This window comes from Dermacentor silvarum, chromosome 8, assembly GCF_013339745.2.
Source record: "Dermacentor silvarum isolate Dsil-2018 chromosome 8, BIME_Dsil_1.4, whole genome shotgun sequence".
In the NCBI taxonomy this organism is placed as follows: domain Eukaryota; kingdom Metazoa; phylum Arthropoda; class Arachnida; order Ixodida; family Ixodidae; genus Dermacentor; species Dermacentor silvarum.
In genome coordinates this window covers 167,173,697-167,197,177 of record NC_051161.1, presented here as the reverse complement: position 1 = coordinate 167,197,177, position 23,481 = coordinate 167,173,697, and the positions used below count along the sequence as shown (strand labels likewise).

General features: G+C 49.1%; 1 protein-coding gene across 2 annotated transcripts in view; it reads left to right on the top strand.

Moving 5' to 3' along the window:
• LOC119461826 (uncharacterized) overlaps positions 1 to 23,270 on the top strand; it is a 370,449-nt gene extending 347,179 nt beyond the window's left edge. For both annotated transcript variants that reach the window (XM_037723200.2, XM_049672281.1), the window contains exon 11: positions 22,506 to 23,270. In XM_037723200.2, the coding sequence (XP_037579128.2) occupies positions 22,506 to 22,636 (131 nt within the window). In that variant the 3' untranslated portion in view covers positions 22,637 to 23,270. The remainder of the gene's footprint in view (positions 1 to 22,505) is intronic.
• Positions 23,271 to 23,481: the final 211 nt, after the last annotated feature.

Sequence of the window (23,481 nt, the reverse complement as noted above, 5' to 3'; positions counted from 1 at the left end):
ACAGGATCAGACCCACATCCCTTCAAATACTGCCAGAACGGTTTAGGATTTGTTTTCATTTTGTCATTTAATCGTTTAAGATACTGTTCTTTTGCTTTTTTCGACAGGCTTTTGTATTCGCGTGTTAATTCTTGTAGCCTTTTAAAATGCGCGTGTGTCTTTGTTATTTTATATCTTTGAAACTCATGCCTTCGTTTTTTAACTAGCTTCAATACACGAAAGGTGATCCATGGTTTTTTACGCTTTTGGAGCCTAGCCGATTCAATACTAGGTATGAACTTCTCTGTAAGATCTAACAACTTTTTTCTAAATGTGCTCCACAAATATTCTACTTCGTGTTCTTCCGCAAAGCATTCAAAAACAGGAAGAAAATCAAAAAGTTTATCAGAAATTGATGAATAATCGCCCTTTTCAAAGAAGAAAACTCTTCTACTAATGCGCCTTTTTGTGCGCTGTACTTTCGTTTTAATCACTGCAACCACAACCCGATGATCACTAATACCGGGAATGATATCGACATTACCTACTAAATTTGGCGAATTACAAAAGAGAAGATCCAGGGTACTATTTATTCGAGTGGGTTCAAGGACATACTGAAAAAAGCCAAAACTATCAGCCAGGTTCTTCATTTCTAGATTGGTACGGCTAGCCTTCATTAACTCGCATGTGCCGTTATCCCACTTTAAGTCGGGCAAATTAAAATCACCGGCGAGCAATATTATTTGGCCAGATGCCTCCGAAACGATATCGTACAGCATTTGCAAAACACGGAAATCCGTACTTGGTGGTCGATAAAACGCTCCAGTGACAAAAGAAAGATTGTTAGCTAGTCTAACTGTGCACCAAACCGACTCGACCGAGTCATGACCGATGTTCAGCATCGAAGACGAAAGGGACGAATGAACTAATAGAAAAACACCACCGCCATGACCCGGCCTGTCGTTGCGATAAGCAGTATAGTTGCAGGGGAACACCTCGCTATCAGTGATGGATGGGTTAAGCCAGGATTCAGTACCAAACACTATATCTGCCTTTAATGACTCAACCAATCCAGCAAACTCATCTATCTTGTTGACTATACTACGGCAATTTACCACCGCAATAACTAAATCACGATGAACAAAGCAAATATGATTTGTATGTCACCGTTTTGACAGGGCAACAACTTCTTCCTTCTCATCGTCCCATGTAAACGCTCTGCCATTTATGATCAGCTTATCGGCCTTCAACTTAACCTGGTTTTTCTTATCTGCCTTCTTTACTTTTCCGTATTCCCAAAGTTTCTTTCGCACTGCTCGAGTTTCGAATGAAAAGTCCTGTTCTACACTGTAAGAGGAGCCCTTGAACTTGCTTGCATTTTTCAAAACGGCCATTTTTTCTTTATCGGATGAAAAATTTACAATTATAGGTCTTTTCTTCCCTTCATGAAAGCGACCAACCCGATGGGCCCTCTGAACCGACTGCAGTTCGATTCCCAAATTAGTAGTGCAGATACCCTTAACCAAGGATTCAGCTTGTTCCCACGTTTCGGACCGATCATTGTCATCTATCCCGTAAAACACGAGGTTCAATCTACGGCTTCTGTTTTCGAGGTCTGCATTTTTCTTTTGCAGAATTCTTACTTGATGACTTAGATCCCTAATTACAGTTGCTTGTTCTTGTACTAGCTTCATAACATTACCTATCTGGTCTTGGGTTTTGTCAAGCTTGCTGTCCATTTCAGCCATTTTGGTATCATGACTACTTATCCTTGCATCAATGTTATCTAACTTATTCATGATAGTATCCTGTAATTTCTTCAAGAAATCCATTTCGCCTTTATCGAAAGGCCCAGGGTTGAGCTCAATGTCGCCGGAAAGTAGCAAGAGCAGAACGAGCCATAAAACACGGTTCACAACGAAACGAAAACGTCTATTACGTCTAGTGCAATGTACTCGCGCTGTACATGCAACACTCGCCCGCGTGGGAGGAGCCGGCAACGCCATGACTGCTTTAGAAGTTTCAATTAGGTAGAGAGCACTAACCTGCAGAAACAACAGTGGCGTGAACTGCATGTCGGCAAGCGTGCCGGCTCCAAATCCCACGCAGTCAAGGTGCCGCGCAGCTATATAATCCAGTCCCGGGTCACGTGGTTCACAACGGTCGACGAGCCTGCCATCGACGTCATGGTCGAAGAAACCGTCCCCGTGAGTCTTGCAGCGTTCATCGTACAGCGATGAGTTTGCGTCGATTGTCGATATGTGCCATGATGGGTCAGAAGATTGCTCCAGATAGCACGGATTAACCGCACACCCACCAAGCGGTCGATGTGCGATCACCATCCAGGAAGCACCGAAAACCTGCAGAAACAACAGTGGCGTGAACTGCATGTCGGCAAGCGTGCCGGCTCCAAATCCCACGCAGTCAAGGTGCCGCGCAGCTATATAATCCAGTCCCGGGTCACGTGGTTCACAACGGTCGACGAGCCTGCCATCGACGTCATGGTCGAAGAAACCGTCCCCGTGAGTCTTGCAGCGTTCATCGTACAGCGATGAGTTTGCGTCGATTGTCGATATGTGCCATGATGGGTCAGAAGATTGCTCCAGATAGCACGGATTAACCGCACACCCACCAAGCGGTCGATGTGCGATCACCATCCAGGAAGCACCGAAAACCTGCAGAAACAACAGTGGCGTGAACTGCATGTCGGCAAGCGTGCCGGCTCCAAATCCCCATTTCCCTCTTTACTTTTCCCTCTTTGCTCTTGTTGTGTCTGTATAAGCAAGCACAATAAAGGATGCAGGCAGTTTTTCGCCCTTCACCATGTTGGCCTGGTCAATGCTTCGCACACGCCCATAACGCACGGAACGTTACACATAATATTACTCAAGCAAGAGTACCCTGTGTTGAATAGAATTTAATTTCTTATTAGTGTGCCCATAAACAGCGTACACGTCTTCTTAGTTTGTACTCAAGGAAAAAATAAAAAGGACAGCAAGAGATCAGAAACAAAACACATTATTTGGATCCGTAATTTATTAGTATTTTTGAAAACAGAGGTATCTTATTTGAAAATTACATCACTCGCGGTGTTAGATAAATTGACGATGTTTGCTCCCGATTGCGATCAACATCGAAATCGAATTACGGCACTCCGATCACAAATTTTCGGAAATCTAAAGAGGTGATTCCACCGCAATTGCCTTTCCGAAAATACAAATACCGTGAAGCAAAAATGCTCATTAAATGCAAGACAATGCATAAAGTGATGCAGAAGTACCCAGTCGCCAGCTTTACGTTGCTAATTCAAGGTTTTCATGTTGTACACCTGTTCAGAACACGTGCGATAAGTAAATCAATTACGTGGGAGCAAGGCGACGTCGACAAAGGTTCTCGCTGTGAACGTCTTGTGCACGAACGGGTATTTGGCACTCGTAGTCCTTCTGGTAACGTTAAAATAATTGCAGACTCTCATTAGTAAGACAGCTCTATCGCACTCTCAATACGTAAGATTCATCAAGTACAGCGCCATGTTCCTTCACTAAAGATCCTCGGTTTGATTTCCTACCAAGCCACAATGTTTTTTTTAAGACTTGAATAAGAACCCAATTCCCACATAAGAGCCGGCGTTCTCAGCCGGCGCAGCCACGGCGATAGGCTCACAACAACCGAAAGAGTGGTTGGACGCAATGGTCAGAAAGATCACGCCTGTAAATCTCTATAGGGCTGCCCTCCGAGAAGCGAGCCCTCTAGAAGCAGTCAAGCTTTTCTGTCCTCGATACACAGCACCTTTCTCCACTCTTCGTATCGTTTTACGCAATGCTATCACTAGTTAAACTAGCAGCTATCAGTTAACTAAACCAGCAAAATGTTGCTTTAACTGGCAAGATAAGGAATACGTCGCGCAGAATCTCTCGATATATATAGTCACGCTTTCCCCTCAAAACGCTAGGTGGCAATATTTTTTTATGATGCCTCTAAATACTTACCAAATGAGTTACGAGGGCGAATCAGAAAGTCTTTGCCGGTATTTGTTTAGTCAAATTACGGCTGTAAATACGAAGTCCGCATATCCATTCCCAGTGGTACACTTTTCTGGGATCGGCCGGGCCTTTTCTGGTGGCAGCTCCGCGGCATGACACTGCAGTCAGTTGGGCGCTCACGAGAAGACTACAAACGAAGCTTCTTGTTTGTGGGGTTTTACGTGCCAAAACCAGTTCTGATTATGAGGCACGCCGTAGTGGAGGGTTCCGGATTAATTTTGACCACCTGGGGTTCTTTAACGTGCACTACAACGCAAGCACACGGGCGTTTTTTTGGATTTCGCCTCCATTCAAATGCAGGGTGATATGGGTTGGACAAATTTTCAAGTGAGGCAAGGGCAGAGTAAAATTGATTATGAACAATAACAGGCAGACGGTAAATGGGCTGGGAGAGTGTACAGATATTTGTACAGGAAGAACATTGATTCACAGTGGACGAAAAGAACTAGGAATCTTACCAGCAAGTACACAACCGGTATAGTAAGTACCATGGCAACAAAGGATGCCAAGCGCAAAGCCAGCATTGCTGAGACGATCTCATGCGTAGAGACAATCCAAAAGAAACCTTCTATGACTAACGACCCAAGAGGAATAAATTGTAGTAGCGTGCGGCAACCGAGCAGCCGTACTCAAAGAAACAGCAGTGGCAGGTGCAAAACAAGGTGTACGCGTTTATCCGTTTGCCGGGCTTTTATAAGCAGCGGTTGCTTAGCCGCTGCTGATCTCAGTGCACGTGATACCGCAGTGGCGCGTCAGCGCTTGACGTTATCACATTCCTCCCCCCCCCCCCCCCGTTATTAATTGGCTTCAGTGACGGAAATCGCGGGAGGCATATCGGTCGCGTGGTTTCCGGGCACGCTGGCTTCAGCGCAGGGTTGGCGGGGAGACGGAAGGTGCTTCGACTTGCGTCTGAGGATGCTCGTTGGAGGCAGCTGGCAGTTGAAATTCCTGCCTGACTGCTGGTGGTGGGTCCAGGGATGTTGCGTCATCGGGAAGGGGAGGTAATGCCGTGTCCACCTCATGATGCTCCTGCTGGGGTGTGGTGTGGGCCTCCTGATGGCGTACGAAGTCCTCGGTCCCAGATCGTTTCGAGGCCTCTGCCCCGATGTCTAATCCTGCATGTTGGAAACAACTGCGCGAACGCAAATGGTCAACATGAACGTGCCGGACTGTGTTCTGAGTCTCCACAGTGCTGACTAGCCGCACTACACGCCCTTCCATTCATGAAACCTTCTCTTGCCTGACCGTCTTCACGTATACCCAAACTCCTTCCCCGAATGAACAGAAAGTCGATCTCCGTCGGTCATGCTGCCATTTTACCATTTCTTGCTTGGCCTGCATGTCATCCCGAAACGATGGCCTAAGTAATGACAGTTTCGTGCGCGGCATTCGCTTCACAAACAGTTCGGCCTGACACTTGCCTGTTGTCGCGTTTGGTGTTGTCGGATACGCCAGCAAGAAGTCGTCCAGTGTCGACCGCATTGGTCTGCAGTTACCTCCCTTGTTGTCGTGCATCAACCGGTTTCGAAGGCTCCTCTTAACAGTTTGCACCGACCTTTCGGCAGCCCCGTTGGATTCCGGATGGTATGGCGGGCTGTACGTGCGTCGGATGCCACAGGCATCGAGGAAGTCCTGGACCTCATGTGATGAAAACGGTGGGCCATTATCAGAAATCAGTTGTTCAGGAAATCTCTAAGCAGCACATAGACTACGCAAGTGCTCCATATTCTTCGCCATTGTAGTTGAGCGCATAGGAAACACTTCGATCCACTTTGAAAACGAGTCTACGCACAAGAGTAATGTCGTTTTTTCAAAGTAAAAAAAATCCACATGGACTCGCTGCCGGCAGTGGGCGGGAAACGGCCATGGCTCGGCTCGAGCGGAGGACGGGGAGCACTGTTTTGCATCTCTTGGCAAATGCTGCACATTTTTACCGCTCTTTCTATGTCTGCGTGTAGTCCTGGCCACCATAGCAGGCTACGTGCGAGCATAATCATGCGTGACGCCCCAGGGTGTTCTGCGTGCAACAATCCCAACACCGCGTCTTGCAACTTTGTTGGCACAATAACACGACTTCCCCATGTGACGCATCCTGCTTCCAGCGATAGCTCCGCACGTCTGTTATAATACGGTACAAGTTCAGTATCTTCGACGTGTGCTGGCCATCCTTCCAGTGTATATCAGTATACCTTGCTGAGCGTGCCGTCATACTTGCTCGCTTTAGTAACATCCTTAGCTATCAGTATCGCACAGAGGGTATCGGTCTCATCCTTCCTGGTTCCACTTGAAATAGGCAGTCTAGACAGCGCATCTGCAACTTACATTTGAGATCCCTTTCGATATCTCAATTCGTAATGATAAGAAGCCAAGATTAAAGCCTATCGTTGCATGTGAGCAGCCGCCAAAGATGGAACCTGCTTGCGTGGCCCTAAGATCAATGGTTGATGGTCCCTGAACAACGTGAATTCCCGCCCATACAGGTAGCGATTAAACTTCTTGAGGGCAAAGATTATCGCCAGCGCTTCACATTAAATCTGGGCATAGCCACGTTTAGCTTGCGATAGCGTCCTGGACGCAAAAGTAAAGGCCCGTTTATAGTCCGACGTTATCAGCGCGCGGGCCAGCGTCGTTCGCGGCCAGCCACGCTACGCCGGTTGCGCTGCGCCAGCCGAAACGCCATCTCTTCTATACTCCGACGCGCGCGCCGTCGGCTGTTGTCTTCAGAGCATGCGCAGAATGATCGCAAGCCCGCGCGCCGTTTTCATTCATTCATTCATTCATTCATTCATTCATTCATTCATTCATTCATTCATTCATTTTATTTCGGCATTATGGTTCATCATAGCATGTTCAAAATGCTGGGGGCACAGACTAAAAGCCAAAAAAGGCTTGACGGGGTCTGCACCCGATAATTGCACTTTGACAGGGGCAACAGAAAATGTTCCTATGCGACAAGATTACATTGCCGGTTTGAACGGCTGTCTGCGACCGTCGGCGAAGCGGCGTGGGTGCCTTTATTCTTCGCGGGAAATGCATTGTGGGTTGGCGCAGTCGGCGCGACCAACGCGCGAATGGGTCAGGAGCCAATCCGCCTTCTTCCAGGGGGGCCCCTCAACGTTCATCCTGGTGAATAAGGCTTACACTGCGGTTCAGGTCGACTTAGACTTGAGCACCGAGCAAGAATGCACAATGGTCCGGGTACTGCCTCCCAGACGCCGCGACCCGTCAATACCTATCCTCAACATATACTGTCCCCCGCATAAACCACGCGTAACGTTTAGTGAAATCTTCCTTCGCGCGATCAAATTGGCAAGCAAAGAGCCTCTAGTGATCGTTGGAGACTTCAATGCTCCGAGCCTTCACTGGGGCTATTACTTCGAGAAGGCCAGAGGACGTAAGCTGGCGGAGCTCATCTCCACCCTTCGCCTCACGTTGCTCACGGACCCGGCGTACCCCACCCGAGTGGGGAACTCGGTAACTCGTGACACGTGTCCGGACCTTTCTCTCGTAAAAAATGCTGGGGACGCCGCCTGGGAGGACTTGGGCGATTCTCTAGGCAGCGATCACTGCCTTCTGCGGGTTACACTCCTGGCAAAAGCAGCGTGTAAAAAATGGGGTCAACCTAAGCTGACCGATTGGCACAAATTCCGAAATCAGACTATCTCTACCGTACACTTTTCTGGCGGCTACGCGGTACGGGCTAAACACGTAGACAACATTCAGAAACAACACGTCACTACACTACAAACCACCGAAGAGATTCCTCGCAGTGGACACTCACCTCCTGCACTTGTGGCATGCGCGCCGAAGCTTAACTAAACGGTGGAAAAAGCAGAAAACCAATTGCAAATTGCGCACCCGCATAGCCCAACTCACAGAGCAGGCTGCAGCATATGCTGCCCGACCTCTCAGATTCAAATTGGATAGCACGCTGCGACGCCGCAGCTCATCAGATGAGCTCCAGGGGGACATGGCGTCGTTTTCGCAGTCTCATCGACCCCTCTCAAACGAGAGGGGAGACGCAAAAGCAGCTCCGGCGGGTTCTGCAGGGGTACCAAGGTACAACGGTGCAGCTTGCGGACACCCTGTGCGATAGATATCTCTGTCGTACGGAGGACCCGAGTGGGCCCGAGTGCATGTACTCTGGCAAGCTTAATCAACAACTCGATGCCCCGTTTGAGTTGCATGACCTTAAGGCGGCCTTGGCTAAAATGCGCTGGGGTACGGCTCCGTGACGGGACCGCATAACAGTGAAACTGTTGGCGAACCTCCCGGACTCAGCCTACCTCCATTTGTTAGAATACATGAACCAAATCTGGGACGGGCGTCCGCTCCCACTTGAATGGAAAACGTCACTTGTAATGTTCATCCCCAAAGCAAGTAAGGCAGTGAATACGGACAACCTGAGGCCCATATCACTGACTTCGTGTGCGGGGAAGCTTATGGAGAAAATGGTACGGGATCACCTCTCTCCATACCTGGAAGGCAGGGGCTTCTTTGCAGCTACCATGTTCGGGTTTCGCCCGCACATGTCTGCGCAGGACGTCCTCCTCCAGCTGCACAGGGACGTAATACGACCCACAACTATGCAACACAATGACAAAGCCATCCTCGCCCTTGATCTGAAAGGGGCTTTCGACAATGTTAAACACGGTAGCATCCTGGCCAACTTGAATTCCACCGATTGCGGCGCTAAGACCTACGCATACGTAAGAGATTTCCTCACTAAGCGCCAGGCCCTTCTTCGGATCGAGGACGAGGAATATGACCCTTACACGATGGGAACACGGGGTACCCCTCAGGGAGCGGTGTTATCACCGCTCCTGTTCAACATAGCTATGATGCGCCTCCAAAGCCAATTGGCCCGGGTGGAGAGGTTTCAACACGCGGTATATGCAGATGATATTACAATCTGGACCACCGAGCGCAGTCTTGGGGAAATAGAGGACCGCCTTCAGCGGGCCGCTTCCATAGCCGAGGTGTATGCCATCGACTGTGGGCTCCAATGTGCTCCAGCCAAATCAGAACTTCTGCATGTCAGAGCGAACCCAAAGGATAAGTCAGCAATACACATCTCTCTGTCGGGAGGTCCTATCAGAGAGGTGAATGAGCTCCGGATTCTGGGCCTGTTCATTCACCACAGACTCCGACCGGACTCCACTATTGCGAAACTCAGGAGAGTAGGCGAACAGGTAGGGCGCATGATCCACCGTGTTTCCAACAAGCGGGGCGGTCAGCGAGGCAGGGACGCGCTTCGGCTAGCCCATGCCTTCGTGACTAGCTGGATCCTCTACGCCGTACCATACCTTCGCACTACTAAACAAGAAGACGAGCGAATAGACGCCATCATCCGCAAAGCAACTAAGCGAGCCCTGGATCTCCCGATTACTACCTCTAACGCAAAACTCAAGGCGTTGGGGGTTCTCAACTCCTACCAGGAGTTGCGGGAGGCCCACCTCGTGAACCAATACACGTGGCTCATGCAGACAGCCCCCGGGCGCCGCCTGCTCAACCGCTTACACATCCAACACGCTTGCACTCCAAAGGAGGCGGATCGTATTCCAGAACTGTGGCGCCATATGCTCTGGGTCTCTCCGCTCCCTCGTAACATGGACACCGACACGCACGAAAGCAGACGACACGCGCGGGCTCGGGCGCTAGAGAGACAACACGGTTTCCGACCTGGTGTATACTATGTAGACGTAGCAGGGCCGTCGCCTGCGGGATATTACACGGCCGCCGTCGTTCACCGGGAAAAACACGTTGATGGGCTCTTCTTCCGAGCCCAAAATTCCGCGCGAGCTGAGGAAGTAGCGATAGCACTTGCTGCCGCGGACCCCAATTCGAGAATCATCATCACGGACTCCCGTAAAGCATGTGATCATTACTTGGCAGGGGAGATATACCCCTTAGCCAGTCAAATTCTAAGACGGGCTGCCATTGACCCAACACCGAAACGTATTATTTGGGCTCCTGGCCACCAGGGCTTACGAAGTAATGAGGCCGCTGACGCGGCTGCCCGATTGCTTACCCACCGGGCTCCTCACCCTAGCTCTTCTAGCTCGGAGGCAAGCCTACCGCTGCTGCGCTTCAGGGAAATTATAAGACATTATAGCGATAACCACCGCCTTTTTCCGACTCCTGCAAAGGGTCTGAGTAAGGCGGAGGAGCGAACTTTAATGCGCCTGCAGACAGGTACTCTACTCTGTCCTGCAATCATCAAACATTTCGATGCCAACACGGATGAGCGGTGCCCGCACTGTGGGGAGACCTGTGATGTCTTCCCCATGGTGTGGGCATGTACTAAAAATTCCCACCTCCCCCCTTCCCCTACCCCTTCCCGAGAGGCATGGGAGACTGCCCTCCTTAACTGCTCCTCGCTGGAGTCCCAACGGGCTCTGGTGAAACGGGCGCAAGACGAGGCCTCGTCATGCGGTGTCCTGGACTAGGGACGCCGACCATGTAGCGGGGCACTCTGTGGCCCCCAAGTTCTCTCTATTAGCCAAATAAAGGTTTTTCACCACCACCAATCCGCCTTTTGCATTGCGCTGTGGCGCCACCTTAGCGGGCTCCGCGAGAAACAATATGTACGGCGTCGGGGCCCCGCGGGACGCAGAGGCACGCTGCATGAAGCGAGCTGAAATGGGTTTGTGCATTTGTCAGTCTTGTAATTTTCGTTTTGTGTGAGTGGCCGCTTGTTGGACAGAATGTCTAGGCCGGCAATGACTCTGATGCGACTTACAACCGCAAGTCGTCGAAATATGATGAAAAAATTTCGTGCAGGTACGCCGACAAAACCAGTCACCATGCGATGTGCCTCTGAACGAATACATCGCACCGTAATGCGATTGTATTCCCGCCTACGCTTGTATTCGTGTTATTCATATTTATTCGCACCGAATATGAGTCCAAACATGCTTCGGAAGTTGAAATTCATGAACGTGAGCACTCGCCAGCCGCCCACATCAAGTTTAAGCTGGGGTCGATTCCGCTCAGCGTAGGTTAGCCGTATCGTATATACCAGCAGAGTTCATGCATTTGCCACTGTTAGACCTGCACTGAACGTACGCTAATAGGATGATAAAAACTGCTTTTATAGCCGAGTCTTGTCCACAGTGGCCATAGCTCTTTGTAAGGGGCGACACTGCGCCCAAAGTATTTATGCAACGCAAGAACGGCGCACTTGTTTACATCGGCACGCGTACGGCCACAGCTCGCTGTTCGCTCACACGAAATAATGAGGAAATGTGCAAAGCATATATGAACACTTCTCAAGCACATATCAGAAGCGATCGCACTGAGACGAGAAGGCATGAACGTCCCGGGCACATCGAAAACGGCTACAACGACCACCTAGCTAGCCGCACTGACACGCGAAAATGCCGATGCCCGCCATACTCGTGTGGCGACGATCGGTGTTGTTGCTTACGATGCAGTATCGAAAGGGCCATCACTTGTTGCCTGTTTAGCATAAGAGGCAAACTGTGTTTTCGCTTACTACTAAATCTGGCAGCATAAAAATACACTCTCCGTAGTTGCATTTCGTTCATGGAAGCACCAGCGACTGCGAGCGACAGCCTTCGTTCAAGAACGGTGTCTGTGCACTGCGCCGTGTCGCCGCTTCCCACTCTGTGTGTGCATCGTACCATGCTAAGAGTGGTTCACTTAAAGTCGGTAAGGTCAGTACCGAACTATATAAGCACTTTCCTTCGTCGTAATTGCTTATCCTATATTTCAGGTCCGCGGTAGCGGACGAACTCGTAGGCTGTGATAGGCTTAATGAACCTGCCTGAACGAGATCGACACCGCCTCAAACTTAATGTGGAGGGCTGTAAAGGGCTGCAAATCGTGCATATCAGCGTCGGAAGCACGTTTCGACTCAATATGAGCGTCAATAAATACATACACGAGCGCATTTGCGGCGATATTCACGTTGTCGGTGCGATGTTTTCACTCGGCGGCCGCTCGCACGGCGATCAGCACACTGGTTTTGTCGGCGTCGTAGGCACGAAAGCTTATCACACTACGATCACTCGCTGTCGTCGGTCGCGTCGTCGGTCCCTTCTTCGTTATACTTGTATGACAATATAGGTCTCCCACTGGCACAGTATCACAACTACAGCCGGCCGAGCGCTGGCGCCGGCGTGAGGTCGACTTCTGACCGACATCGGTGTCGTGTCGGCATATATTGTGATGTACCGGACGTTAACCGAATAATGCTGTGAACAGCTGAAGTTTCTACCGAAACACAGCGCAAATACCGCGTCGTCGACCTGCCTAGCGCCGACAGCAAAGAGTTCACGTGCTTGACAGCTATGCTGCATACGCGTGCGTCGTCAGCTGCACGAAGTTCCGAACCACCGACGCCGTATAAAACGTTTTCGGCGCTCGCCGCTAGGGTACAGCGCATGCGCACTCGAGACATGCAAAAGGCGAATTCAGCGCCGGGCCCGTCGGAGCGCGTCGGAAGCCACCGGTTACGTTGGCTGCGCCGGCGCGCTCGACTTAGAGGGGTTCGTTTTCGCCAACGTGACGTAGCGGGCGCGCGTTACGTCTGACTATAAACGGCCCTTTACAGGTTTTATTGCGATAGCAATTATATGGACAATCCAAAGCAGATTTCTGCCATCGTCGTCGCCATCGCCGTCGCCGTGAGGTTCCGTACGACGTGCTCCGGACGCTGTATGTGCGAGTGAAAGGGCGCGAGGGACGCGCGCTTTCACGGGGAGCGAACGCACGTCGGAGAGCAAACGCGCGTTCTGCGCCGTGCTCCCTGAAGGGCTGCAGAATTAAGCGTCTCTTTCCTCCTTTCTATATATAGAGAGCAAACACAACTTTTTCCGTCGCGCGAAAGGCTCTGGGGGGACGGGAGGGAGGGAGGGGATGCGCTGTTTAGCTGCGGCCCCAAATGCGTATTTATATAGAAACACCGCGCGCGTTCGCTGCGAACGCGGGCAAAACGCCGACGGCATCAACAACAGTTCTGCGTGTTGCTGGTGCTGTTGCATGTCCAAGCATAGAGGAGGCTATGGTCCTAGTTTATGCAGCTGATAAAACTACTATCCTTACTCCGTATAGCTCTCTACTAATTTGCCATCGCAATTGGTGCTTCCCCTTTCAGGTGAAACTGCGACAAATTTTTCTATAGCATTTGGAAGTATGTGAAAAAAAAATGTGGTTGATCCCTCTTATATAGGAATCGGTATAGAACACGAAAGTGAAACGTGTCTTCACAGAAGTAGTGTAATGTTTATTGCACATTGATATATAATGTCTATTGGTGTTTTGTGGCTAAAGCGCCCTTAGGCGTTGATGCACCCACGCTGACGCCTGGTGGCACGTTTCCTCCATCACGACTACCAACGTCGATGACCATGAGCAACCGTCGTGCATATGGAAGCTGCACTACGCTGCACACGCTAGCACAACGCGAAAGACGAAGCACGTAACTGACACACTAATACAACGCGCAAGACAAAGCACGTAACTGAATCGTCACCGAGTCAAATCGGCGCGTACAGCGCGTCGTAATTGCAGCCTCCGCGATCAACTTCAGAAACATTTTCAGAGCTAATTGCGGAGGCCACGCTCCGCTGTGCTGAGTACGGTGAACGCCACCTAGGTGGCGTTGGTAGTGCTTCTTGATGCCAGCGTCCCTTCGAATGCTGGCATCGAGGCGTCGTAGTGCTGAGACCACCGAAGCGTTCACTGTCGGTGCGCGTTAGTGTCATAAGACAGTTTTAGCAGAGCGTTGCTTACGCTCCGCTCCGCTAACGTTTCACGCACACCGCTGGCTGCATGAACTGCGCTGATTTGGCTTGTTTGACAAGCGCGTCTGCCAGAGACGCCGGCCACGCGCGCTCAGCGCGGCTGTAAAACGGCAAAGCAACCAGTAGACGCACCCTAACGCTCCGCTCAAATGGCTTCGTAGCGGACCGTGGGCAGCGTTCTTCGTTCCGCTGCCGATATGAGCGTTGTGCGCACGCGCATTAGCGTTCCCGCTAGCGTTCCGCTGAGCGGCTCTGCGCGAATCGTTCGGACACGACGGTCTGAGCGGAGCGGACCGTGAACGCTCTGCTAAAACTGTCTATAATGCAGTACTTCTCTTTTCTGCTCGTAGGCGGCGGCACCGCCCCGAGCAAGAGCGCGGGTACACGGAGGAGTGTTAGATATATAAGGCGCGTCTGTGTAGCTCTCTGCAAATGCGTTTGTGGCGCAATGGGTTAAACGCTCGGCGATCTATCGTCGCGGACCGAGAGGTCGTGGGTTCGATTTCCAAATTTTGCATGTTTGTGGAACTTTTTCTTCTGGTTTCTTTCTTAAAGAACCGCACCGAGCCCACACCATAGAGAAAGAAATTCAGCAAGGAAACACGTCCCCATACACCACGCTAGAGTATTCATTCCGAACGTTAGCTGCCGCGAGCATCGAAAAAAAGAAAGTGAAATTAATTTAACAGACATTGTTTTATTTTGTTAATTCTTTACCGCGAAAACTAAAACGTTTTGCGTATAAATGAACTTAAACTTTGCGGCTTATTTTTCTTGCGTTACCTAGCGACAGGCCAATGACGCGCCAGATGCATGCGTCATCCGCCAGAGGCTCCAGCGAAGTGAGCGAGGACGGCTGCGAGCGCATGTGAGCGCTCGCCCGCGGCGACCCGTCTGTCTCCTTTTTTTTTTAATGTAGCCTGTTTTCTTGGGCTCCCGTCGTATTGTTGCATTCCTTCTGCACTGGGACAAGACACCACTGCACTATTAGACTACGGCAAGGTCAGAAATTTTGTTTCAGTCTACGACGCAATGAGGCTTTCGGCACGGGACCGAGACTAAAGACGCAGTTAGCGAAAAAAGTCACAGCATATCCACGGGGTGAATGATGATGAGTGGGCGAAGCTGCGGAGGGAATCATCGGATCTCCCGCTTAAGGGGACGCTAGCACAAACGCGTTAGAAACGTGCAGTACTCTCTAGTAAGGGGGAGCGGCCACAGCGTCCTACGCAGCCATTTACACATGCCGGAACGTGCACCGCGTTTGCCGACGCCATCACATGACTGCTGAGAGAGTATACCCCCCGTATTCATAAACGCTCCTCGACTTGAACTTGACTTGCCACCGCTTTGGGCAGCGCGTTCGAAACGCGTTGAAGGTAAGGCGGAGAGGCCACAGCGTCTTACACCAGCTTCTTACACGGGCTGTACCGCGCTAGCACAAACGCGTTAGAAACGCGCTAGAAACGCGGCCTTTCGTTAATGTTGGGTATTTATTGCCATCGTGGTGCGTGTGTCCATGTCCGCTTCATGGCGTAGTGGGCTAACGCCGCGCGCTCGGAAGCGAGGGGTCCCTGGTTCGATTCCGCGCTGCGGACACAACTTCGGAATTTTTTTTCTCATTTTTCTCAGACTGGTTACACACTACTGGTTACACACTACTACTACGACGACGGGGACGGAACGGGTGCCGCTATAAGGAGCTTCGCCCCTAAAACAGCTCGGCCGTCCTGGCGCAGTTAATTTGAGGTAATGAATCAAGCTGGAGATGTTTCCGACGCTTCCTAGGGGATTATTGTAACTTATTTGGGTTCTGTTGAGGCACACTGGCCGCGCAGGGCGCTGTGACGCAGTTAGCGATAAGCAGCTCAGCCGTGGTGACAGTTAGTTTGGCATGTAATGAATCTTATGGTATCTTCGACTGGTCGCATCCATCCTCCGAAGCAGAGTCGTGCAGATCCGGCGTTCCCCGAACTCAGTGGTAGAGGACAAGCGCGCAAGCCGAACGTGTGACTCGCTCTCGGAGGAGGAAATGGCAGATGCGAAACCACGTGACTACTGCTAACGTCCGATGTTTCGCCTATTCAAAGCTAAACCGGCGGACGCGCCGGTGCATGGGACAACCGTTCGTTGAGCCGCCAGCATGCTGTGGCCTAGGTTGTCTAGGCTACGGTGGACCGTCGCCAAGAACGGCGACGCTGTGCTGTGATAACGTTGCTGGAAACGCTCATCTCGACGACTGCTCCGACGACAGGGCGCGGAGCGCCTCAGAGTGCTCGACGCGGGAGGAGAGCGATCGAAAAGAACCAGCCGAACGCAAGGCGCGCACCCTCTTTCAACCAGCCGAAGACAAAGCCGCTCGCGAGAGCGATCTAGAGCGCTCCGAGGCGACCAGTCGAAGATACCATTAGAGGGACAAGTTTGTGACGTTATTTGTGGCCCCACAACAACATATACTTTCTTTCGGTACTCACGCCTGTCGATGGGCGATTGCCAAGAGTGATAACATGGGAGTGTGTTGCTGGCGCCGGCAGAACGCGCAAAAGATAACGCCTAGGAACATATCAGAAAGTTGTCATTTGAAAGAAAATTCTGTCTTCTAAAGGTGGATTCACACGACCGGACGGAGGAGGAATTTTCGCAGCGGATGGCGTATCAGGTGACGCGCGCGTCATCAAAACGTGCCACCCTCGCTTAGTCCGGGCTCCTCCGCTCGCGGTCCGGATTTAAAATGCTCGCCGGTATTTCCATCCGTCCGTTTGGCGGTCGTCTGACCTCAATTTAGCGTAGTCAGCGTCAAATCTGTCAACATCGGACGCACTGGCGTGGCTACGATGGCGTGTTATCGGCTTGGAGCCACGTGTGTTGTCGTTGTGCAGCAGTGACTGCGTGTATTTGTTGTGATGCAGCGGGAAAGGCGAGTCGTGGTTGCGCGCGCATTTCTATTTACTCAGACCGCGCAGCCTGCGTGACTTCAACATGAGTGAGGTGCACAAGAAAACGCTAAGTGACGAGGCAACCGTCACTCTTTTGGTGCTTGTTGAGGGATTCATAGCACTATGGCATATAGCGCACGCCGAGTATGCAAACGCGCAGCTGCTAATAAACGTTGGAGTCGAGAGTAAGCACGCGGATTCCGCAAACGGTGGTCCGGCTGTGCGAATGCGACCTAACTCGGCTGCGCCGGATTCAAGTGCTGACGTCACTGTTTGTCCGCGGAGCAGGCGGGATTTGGCCCTCGCGTGTGTATCCACCTTAAAAAGGACTGAAAACAGGCTTTGCACCAACGCATTTGTCTTGAGTGCGAGTAAAAGGCATTCTGCGAACGTCTAGCATGATCCGGCGGGGAGCCTCTGTTGCGTCCGTCTCTGTGTACGTAGCTTACCGTTGCGTCGCCCGAGGCCAAGTTTTGGAAACGCGAAGTCTCCCGTGTAATTGTGCATCTAAAGTGCGGGACATAATGCCCGAAAATGGGGGAATGCTTGGAAATCAGATGTTTTCATATTTTATGGTATTGTTTGAGATGAGTCGGGGTATTTTCTATGCCATGTATGTAAAAGCGAACTGATTTTGTTTGTAATGCCGCCCTTTCACCGCTTTCGCACGTTTCGCCTCTACGCGCAGTATTCCTATGTCTAAATACCAAAATGACACATGCTTGTAACATGCTGTTAACATGCTGTTAAGGGAGCCTCTCGTATTGGTAAAGGCCTTGGTGTGTGTTTACCGTTAAAATCGCCTTCGCCTCTTCGTTAAGTTCTACTTGTTGGTAAACGGTAGCAAGGTCAAGAACACGGAATACCTTTGATCCTGCTAACATTGCGAACAACTCTTCTGACAAAGGAAGAGGGTAATGCTCAGTCAGAAGCACGGGGTTCACCGTGACCTTGTAGTCACCGCACAGCCGCACTTTTGCTCCTCCATCTTTTGGTACCACCACAAACGGAGCTTCCCAATCGCTTCTGGTGACCTTTTTCAATACCCCAGTCTGTTCTAAGGCGTCCAGTTCCTCGTACACAGCTTGCCTCAACGCCAAAAGCACGGGACGGGCCTTACAACATACTGGCTTGCTGTTTCGCTTTAAATTAACTTGTGCTTTGTAGCCCGTTATCAATCCAATCTGCGTAGAAAACACGGCCTCAAATTTCTTCTTTATTTCATTCGCGGCATCGTTTTGCTGTACAGTGTGAACTTCCTGCCGGTTCAATTTAAGCTTTCTCAGTCAGTTGCGACCAAGTAGACATGGTAACTCTCGTCCACAGTCATCTACTATCATCATCATCATCATCATTATCATCAGCCTATATTTATGTCCACTGCAAGACGAAGGCCTCTCCCTGTGATCTCCAAGTACCCCTGTCTTGCGCTAGCGTATTCCAACTTGCGCCAAGTTGGTGGTGGCGTGGAGCAGAGCTAGAACACCCGACTTCAAATCTGAAGGTCGTAAGTTCGAATCCTACTCCAGTCCACTACATTTTCAGGCATGGAGTGGTGACTGACACCGTCAAAAAATATATATATTGCCGAAAGCTAGTGGGGCTATACTAGTTCAGGTGCAACCAAACTAGGCAGGCCCACTAAGCTTCGTCAATGTCACTCCCTCACCAGAACAGGAATTGGCCTCCCTGGTGCAGTATTCGGTCACTACCTCCCTCATGACATGACATCTACTATCAGCACAGGAAAAATCTCAGTTTGGTCTCAGAATCTCCAACTTTACAATCATTTCCGTCTTTAGTCAATGAGTTCTTAAACATGTGCTCTGTCTTTTCACTTTCACAAATTGTTACTAAACCCACGCGAACTACCGAATACGTTGCGAACACACTTGATCTTGTATTAACATCGTGGCCTGACCTAGTTTCCGACATCACATATTTGCCCGGCTTGAGTGACCATTCGGCACTTTCGTTTGACATAAATCTTTTGCGACCGAAAACCGGTAACAAATTCAAATGTTTTCGAAACTACGCGAAAGGAAATTGTGAAGCCATCAACGCCGACTATCTGCTTTTCTAGACGTATTTTTAAACAACTTCGACAGCCGTAGCGTTCACGCCAACTAGAATATGTTTGCTGCAAAAATTGCTGAAATAACAAATACATACCATTGCGCACCCTTGCATTTAATCAAAACGCCCCATGGTATAACAACCGTCTCAAGCACCTGTCTAATAAAAGGAATCGTCTGCACGAATCAGCCAAACGTTCGCCTAGCAACTATCGGTGGACTCAATACAAACTGGCGGCAGATGAGTATGTAGCCGCACTTAAACAAGCCAAGGATCACTTTCTTGGCAATACCTTGCCATGAATGCTTAAAAACGACACCAAGGCCTGCCGGGGTGGCTCAGTCAGCTAAGGCGGTGTGCTGCTGAGCACGAGGTCGCGGGATCGAATCCCGGCCGTGGCCACCTACAGGGATCGAATTTAAAAGATGCCAACTTCGACTTTAGGGACTCAAACTGTCGAACATCGACAAATCTGCCATGTCCCTTCAGGCAAGCTAAAACAACTCGTCCGAGTCAAAGACCGCCTCGAAAAAGAAAAATATCCCCGCGTCATCTACAACATTCCTTGCCAGGACTGCCAGGCGTGCTACGTGGGCGAGGCGGGAAACTTTAAAAGAATGCTACAGCAGCACCGCAATGATGTAGCCAAAGGACACACGGTTTGCAGCGCCCTGGCAGAGCATCACGAGAAGACTGGTCACAGTATTAACTGGCATTCGGCTTCCATCATCGAAAGAGAGAAGAATATATCATCCCGATTGCTTCTTGAATCATTCTACATACAATCTACTACTAACACGATAAACAGGACACGTGCCCCCTCCCTGAGTTGTACGCAAGCGCATTACGTCTTCAGACGCGTATTTAAATAAGACCATCATGCATTGTACGGGACGTCAATCTGTTTTGTGTTCTTCAGTTGGCGAGTGTACGTTTATTCAGCCATATTCTTTCCTCGCCAGACCAGTTTTCGTCAAACCCTAGACTTTAATGATGTTTTCATACACAATTTTTCATCAAACACATACTCTTCCATCCACGCACGACTACGATTACCAAGCAATGTTTCCCATAATCATTGAACCAGAAGGCGTCGTGTCAATTATCTCATCTTTAAAACTGTCTTCAGCTCCAGGACACGATTTAATAAACGCGAAATTTTTGAAAAGCACTAGTTGGTACTCTTTTATTTTTCTGGCAATGATATTCTAACAGGCAAGGGTTCTTTGTCTGCTGAATGGAAGGTCGGGAAGATGATCCCACTCCATAAGTCGGATGGCAAGCATTCTCCATTTAACTACCACCCTATCTCGCTCACTTCTATTCCATGTAAGATGCTAGAACATATACTTGCTTCTAATCTTGCTAGCTTTCTTGAAACCAATTCATTCTTTTCACCATCGCAAAATGGCTTCTGCAAGACATATTCATGTGAAACACAACTTGTTTTATTTACGCATTAGCTAAATGCCATGCTCGACCACTCTTCAACTGACAACTGTATATATTTAGACTTTTCGAAGGTGTTTGTCAGAGTGTGCCATAATCTTCTAATTTTTAAGCTGCATCGAATTAACATTGGTCCCAGACTGCTTGCATGGCTTGAGTGCTTTCTTTCTAACCGTTCACAGTTTGTCTTTGCTAATGACTCAAACTCACAGCCAAGCAGAGTACGGTCCGGCGTACCTCAAGGGTCGGTACTTGGTCGCCTCCTTTTCTTAATTTACATAAATGATCTACCCTCTTGTGTTTTTTTCTAACAATCATTTATTCGCCGATGATTGCGTAATCTTGAGAGAAATAGTATGCGACACTGACGCATCTTCTCTTCAATCCATCCTTAAGGCTATTTCTACTTGGTGCTAATCATGGTCAATGGAATTAAATATTTATTTAGAAAACCCCTTGCAGGCCCGGTCGGGCATTGAGTAAGGGGGGAAATGTAGCATTGAGCTGTTGAGTACAATGGAAACAACTCAAAAATAAATCTAACACAACTGTACAGTGGCTGAACTAAAAAACAAAACAAAGCACAGAATGCCCAAGCATAACAGCAATTAAAAGGAAGGAGATTAAGCAAAAAGCACGCACAGATGTTCACGGAATATTTTACTATCGGTTATCGAGACGATTTCATCGGGAAGACCATTCCAGTAAGATACGGCACGAGGTACAGCAGATAAATTGAAAGCAGCAGTTTTACCAAAAATGCGCTTGAAGCTAAGATGATTATGTAATCTTGAGGACGTACAGGAGGGGGGGGGGGGTTTCGAGGGGTGGTTGCGATGTATGGGGGTTTCGATGTATGGCTTATCGGAATGAACATATTTGGGAAGTAGACAGAGCAAAGCAACCTTGCGGTTGATGTCGAGGGGCTGTAAAGCAATATCGAGCTTAATCTGCTTTATACTGGAGTTCCGATCAAAATTCCCAGTGATATATCGGGCAGCTCGGTTCTGTATGCGTTCAAGCATGGTTATTAAATTATGGTGACCATATAGCAGATGCAAATTCTTATTGCGGGCGTACAAACGTCAGGTATGCTAATATACGCACGTCAGCAGTTGAATTTTGCAAGTTGCGCCTGAGAAAGCCAAGTGTTTTAGATGCAGTTGCGCAAATTTGAAGCTAAACATTTCGACAGAATTACCTGTCTGGTTGGGGGAAAATTGATTAAGACGTTTTAGAATCTACATTTTGATCAGCTGCATTATCGACACTTCGGGTATGCTCTAAATGGGTTGGGAACAGTGCAATTCGTGGAGCCACCTCGCTTCCTTCTCTATAATATGTTGTGAAGGAGCATTTTGCTCATGGCCATGTAGAGATAACATTTTCTTAGCTACTGCACCAAAAGAAGTTTTCGTTCCAATGTGTGTGTCAGCTGTCCACATTGTTTCTCTTATATTATTTCGGCGAAACTATTTAAAATAGGCGATTGTCGCTTTGTATTTCATATAAAGCTAATACTCACTAGATAAGATTTGCCCGGAATTCACAAACGAGCAGGAAGGCAACGGGCCTGGCACCGCGCACAAGGAGCGTGCCTCATCCCTTATCTGGCCAATCAATAATACTGTTCTGCGTAGTTTTCCGCCGCCTTCAAAGCATCTAACAGCAAGAACACATTGAAAAGGGCAATGTGTTCTGCAGGTGCGACACAAATAAATAATAACAGTTTGTTTAAGCGAAGGAAGCAATTTCACATTGGAGAGATTTGAATACCACGTGCGACAAATAAGAACAATGAAATGCGTAGGTTTTATCAACAATGTACATGCTTGCACTTAACGTTATTATTTTTGTGAACGCAGTTGTTGAGGACCTAACTGAATTAAAGAAAATTTAGAGACCAAACCTTATGTTTACATTTGTATTGTTTCTGCGGAAATGTTTGTCCCCAGCTTAGGGTAGCAAATCGAACACTCATCTGGTCGACCTACCCCCTTTCCTATTCTTGCTTTCTCTCTCTTAGTTAGCTCGACGACATTGTTGATTCGCCAGTGAACGAGTTAACTAAACTTGAAAACCCAGTGATTTATGATAGTAGCCGATTTCAAACCTTCCAGATGGAGGCGGCCGTTGTATAGGCCATTGCGGCAACTGCGCTGGCTCGCTCAGCTATGTACCAGTGTATCCCATTTGCAATGCATTCGTTAGTGTATCAAGCCCGTGACAAGGAACCTACTTCCACTTCGCAGATAACCTGGCCAAGCACAAGCACCTGTACGGGGGCGTCTACTTCCCTCCCTCCTTGCCACACACTGACACCGGCAAGGTGGTCAAGACGGACATACGCAAGAACCCGGCCTTCTACACAGCACACGTCTGAGGGCAGACGATGCCAAATTTTGAATTGCGAGTAGCCAAGCCAAGACAAAAGACCTTTATTACGTCGAGAACTCTTCGAAGACAACAGATATTCTATCTTCCATAAATTTCAGCGTCCACGAAAATTAAACCGTTTGGTGTGCCGTATTATCAACACATGTACCACTTACAAGTTGTAAAATTATGTTACACCCATGCGGAATCTATGATTTCAAAAATTATGCTTAGCTTTGGATGTGGCGAAATCTTGCGAGCGAGAGCAACCGCGAAATTATTTACCAGGCCCACAAATATCGACAGCCAGTGGTACATTATCAGGCCAGTTTTGGTAGGCAGAATATTCACCAATGTTTATTTCATTTATTTCAGGACACTGTCGATACCACGCACGAATTTTTACAGGAATGGACTTCGATACAGGGCATGTTTAAGGACACACTCACTACGGTTCATAGATGGAAAAAAAAAAAACACGCACAATGTATTCACCACTATGGTAGTAAAGGCAATACATACTTTCCACTTTGCTCCAAAAGCTTTTCCTAGGTCACCTGGGTACGGCAAGTTGAATTAGTCTTTTCTTTTGAATTACCGACTGTGAAAAAGCCGGCAGATTCCACGCCCTGTAGGAATCGATGTTATGCGAAGCAGTGGGCGGGGAGCCTACCTGCTTTTATTAGGGTATAGCCCCTATTGGCTACCTTTGCACATACATTCTGTACTTGCTCATGCCAGTGTAAATTCTCATCAGAAATGTCCCCTATGTATTTGAAAGAAGGGACTTGTTGAATAAGAGTATTGTTTAATGATAGGTTAAGAACTACATTATCAATATGTTTCCTGCGA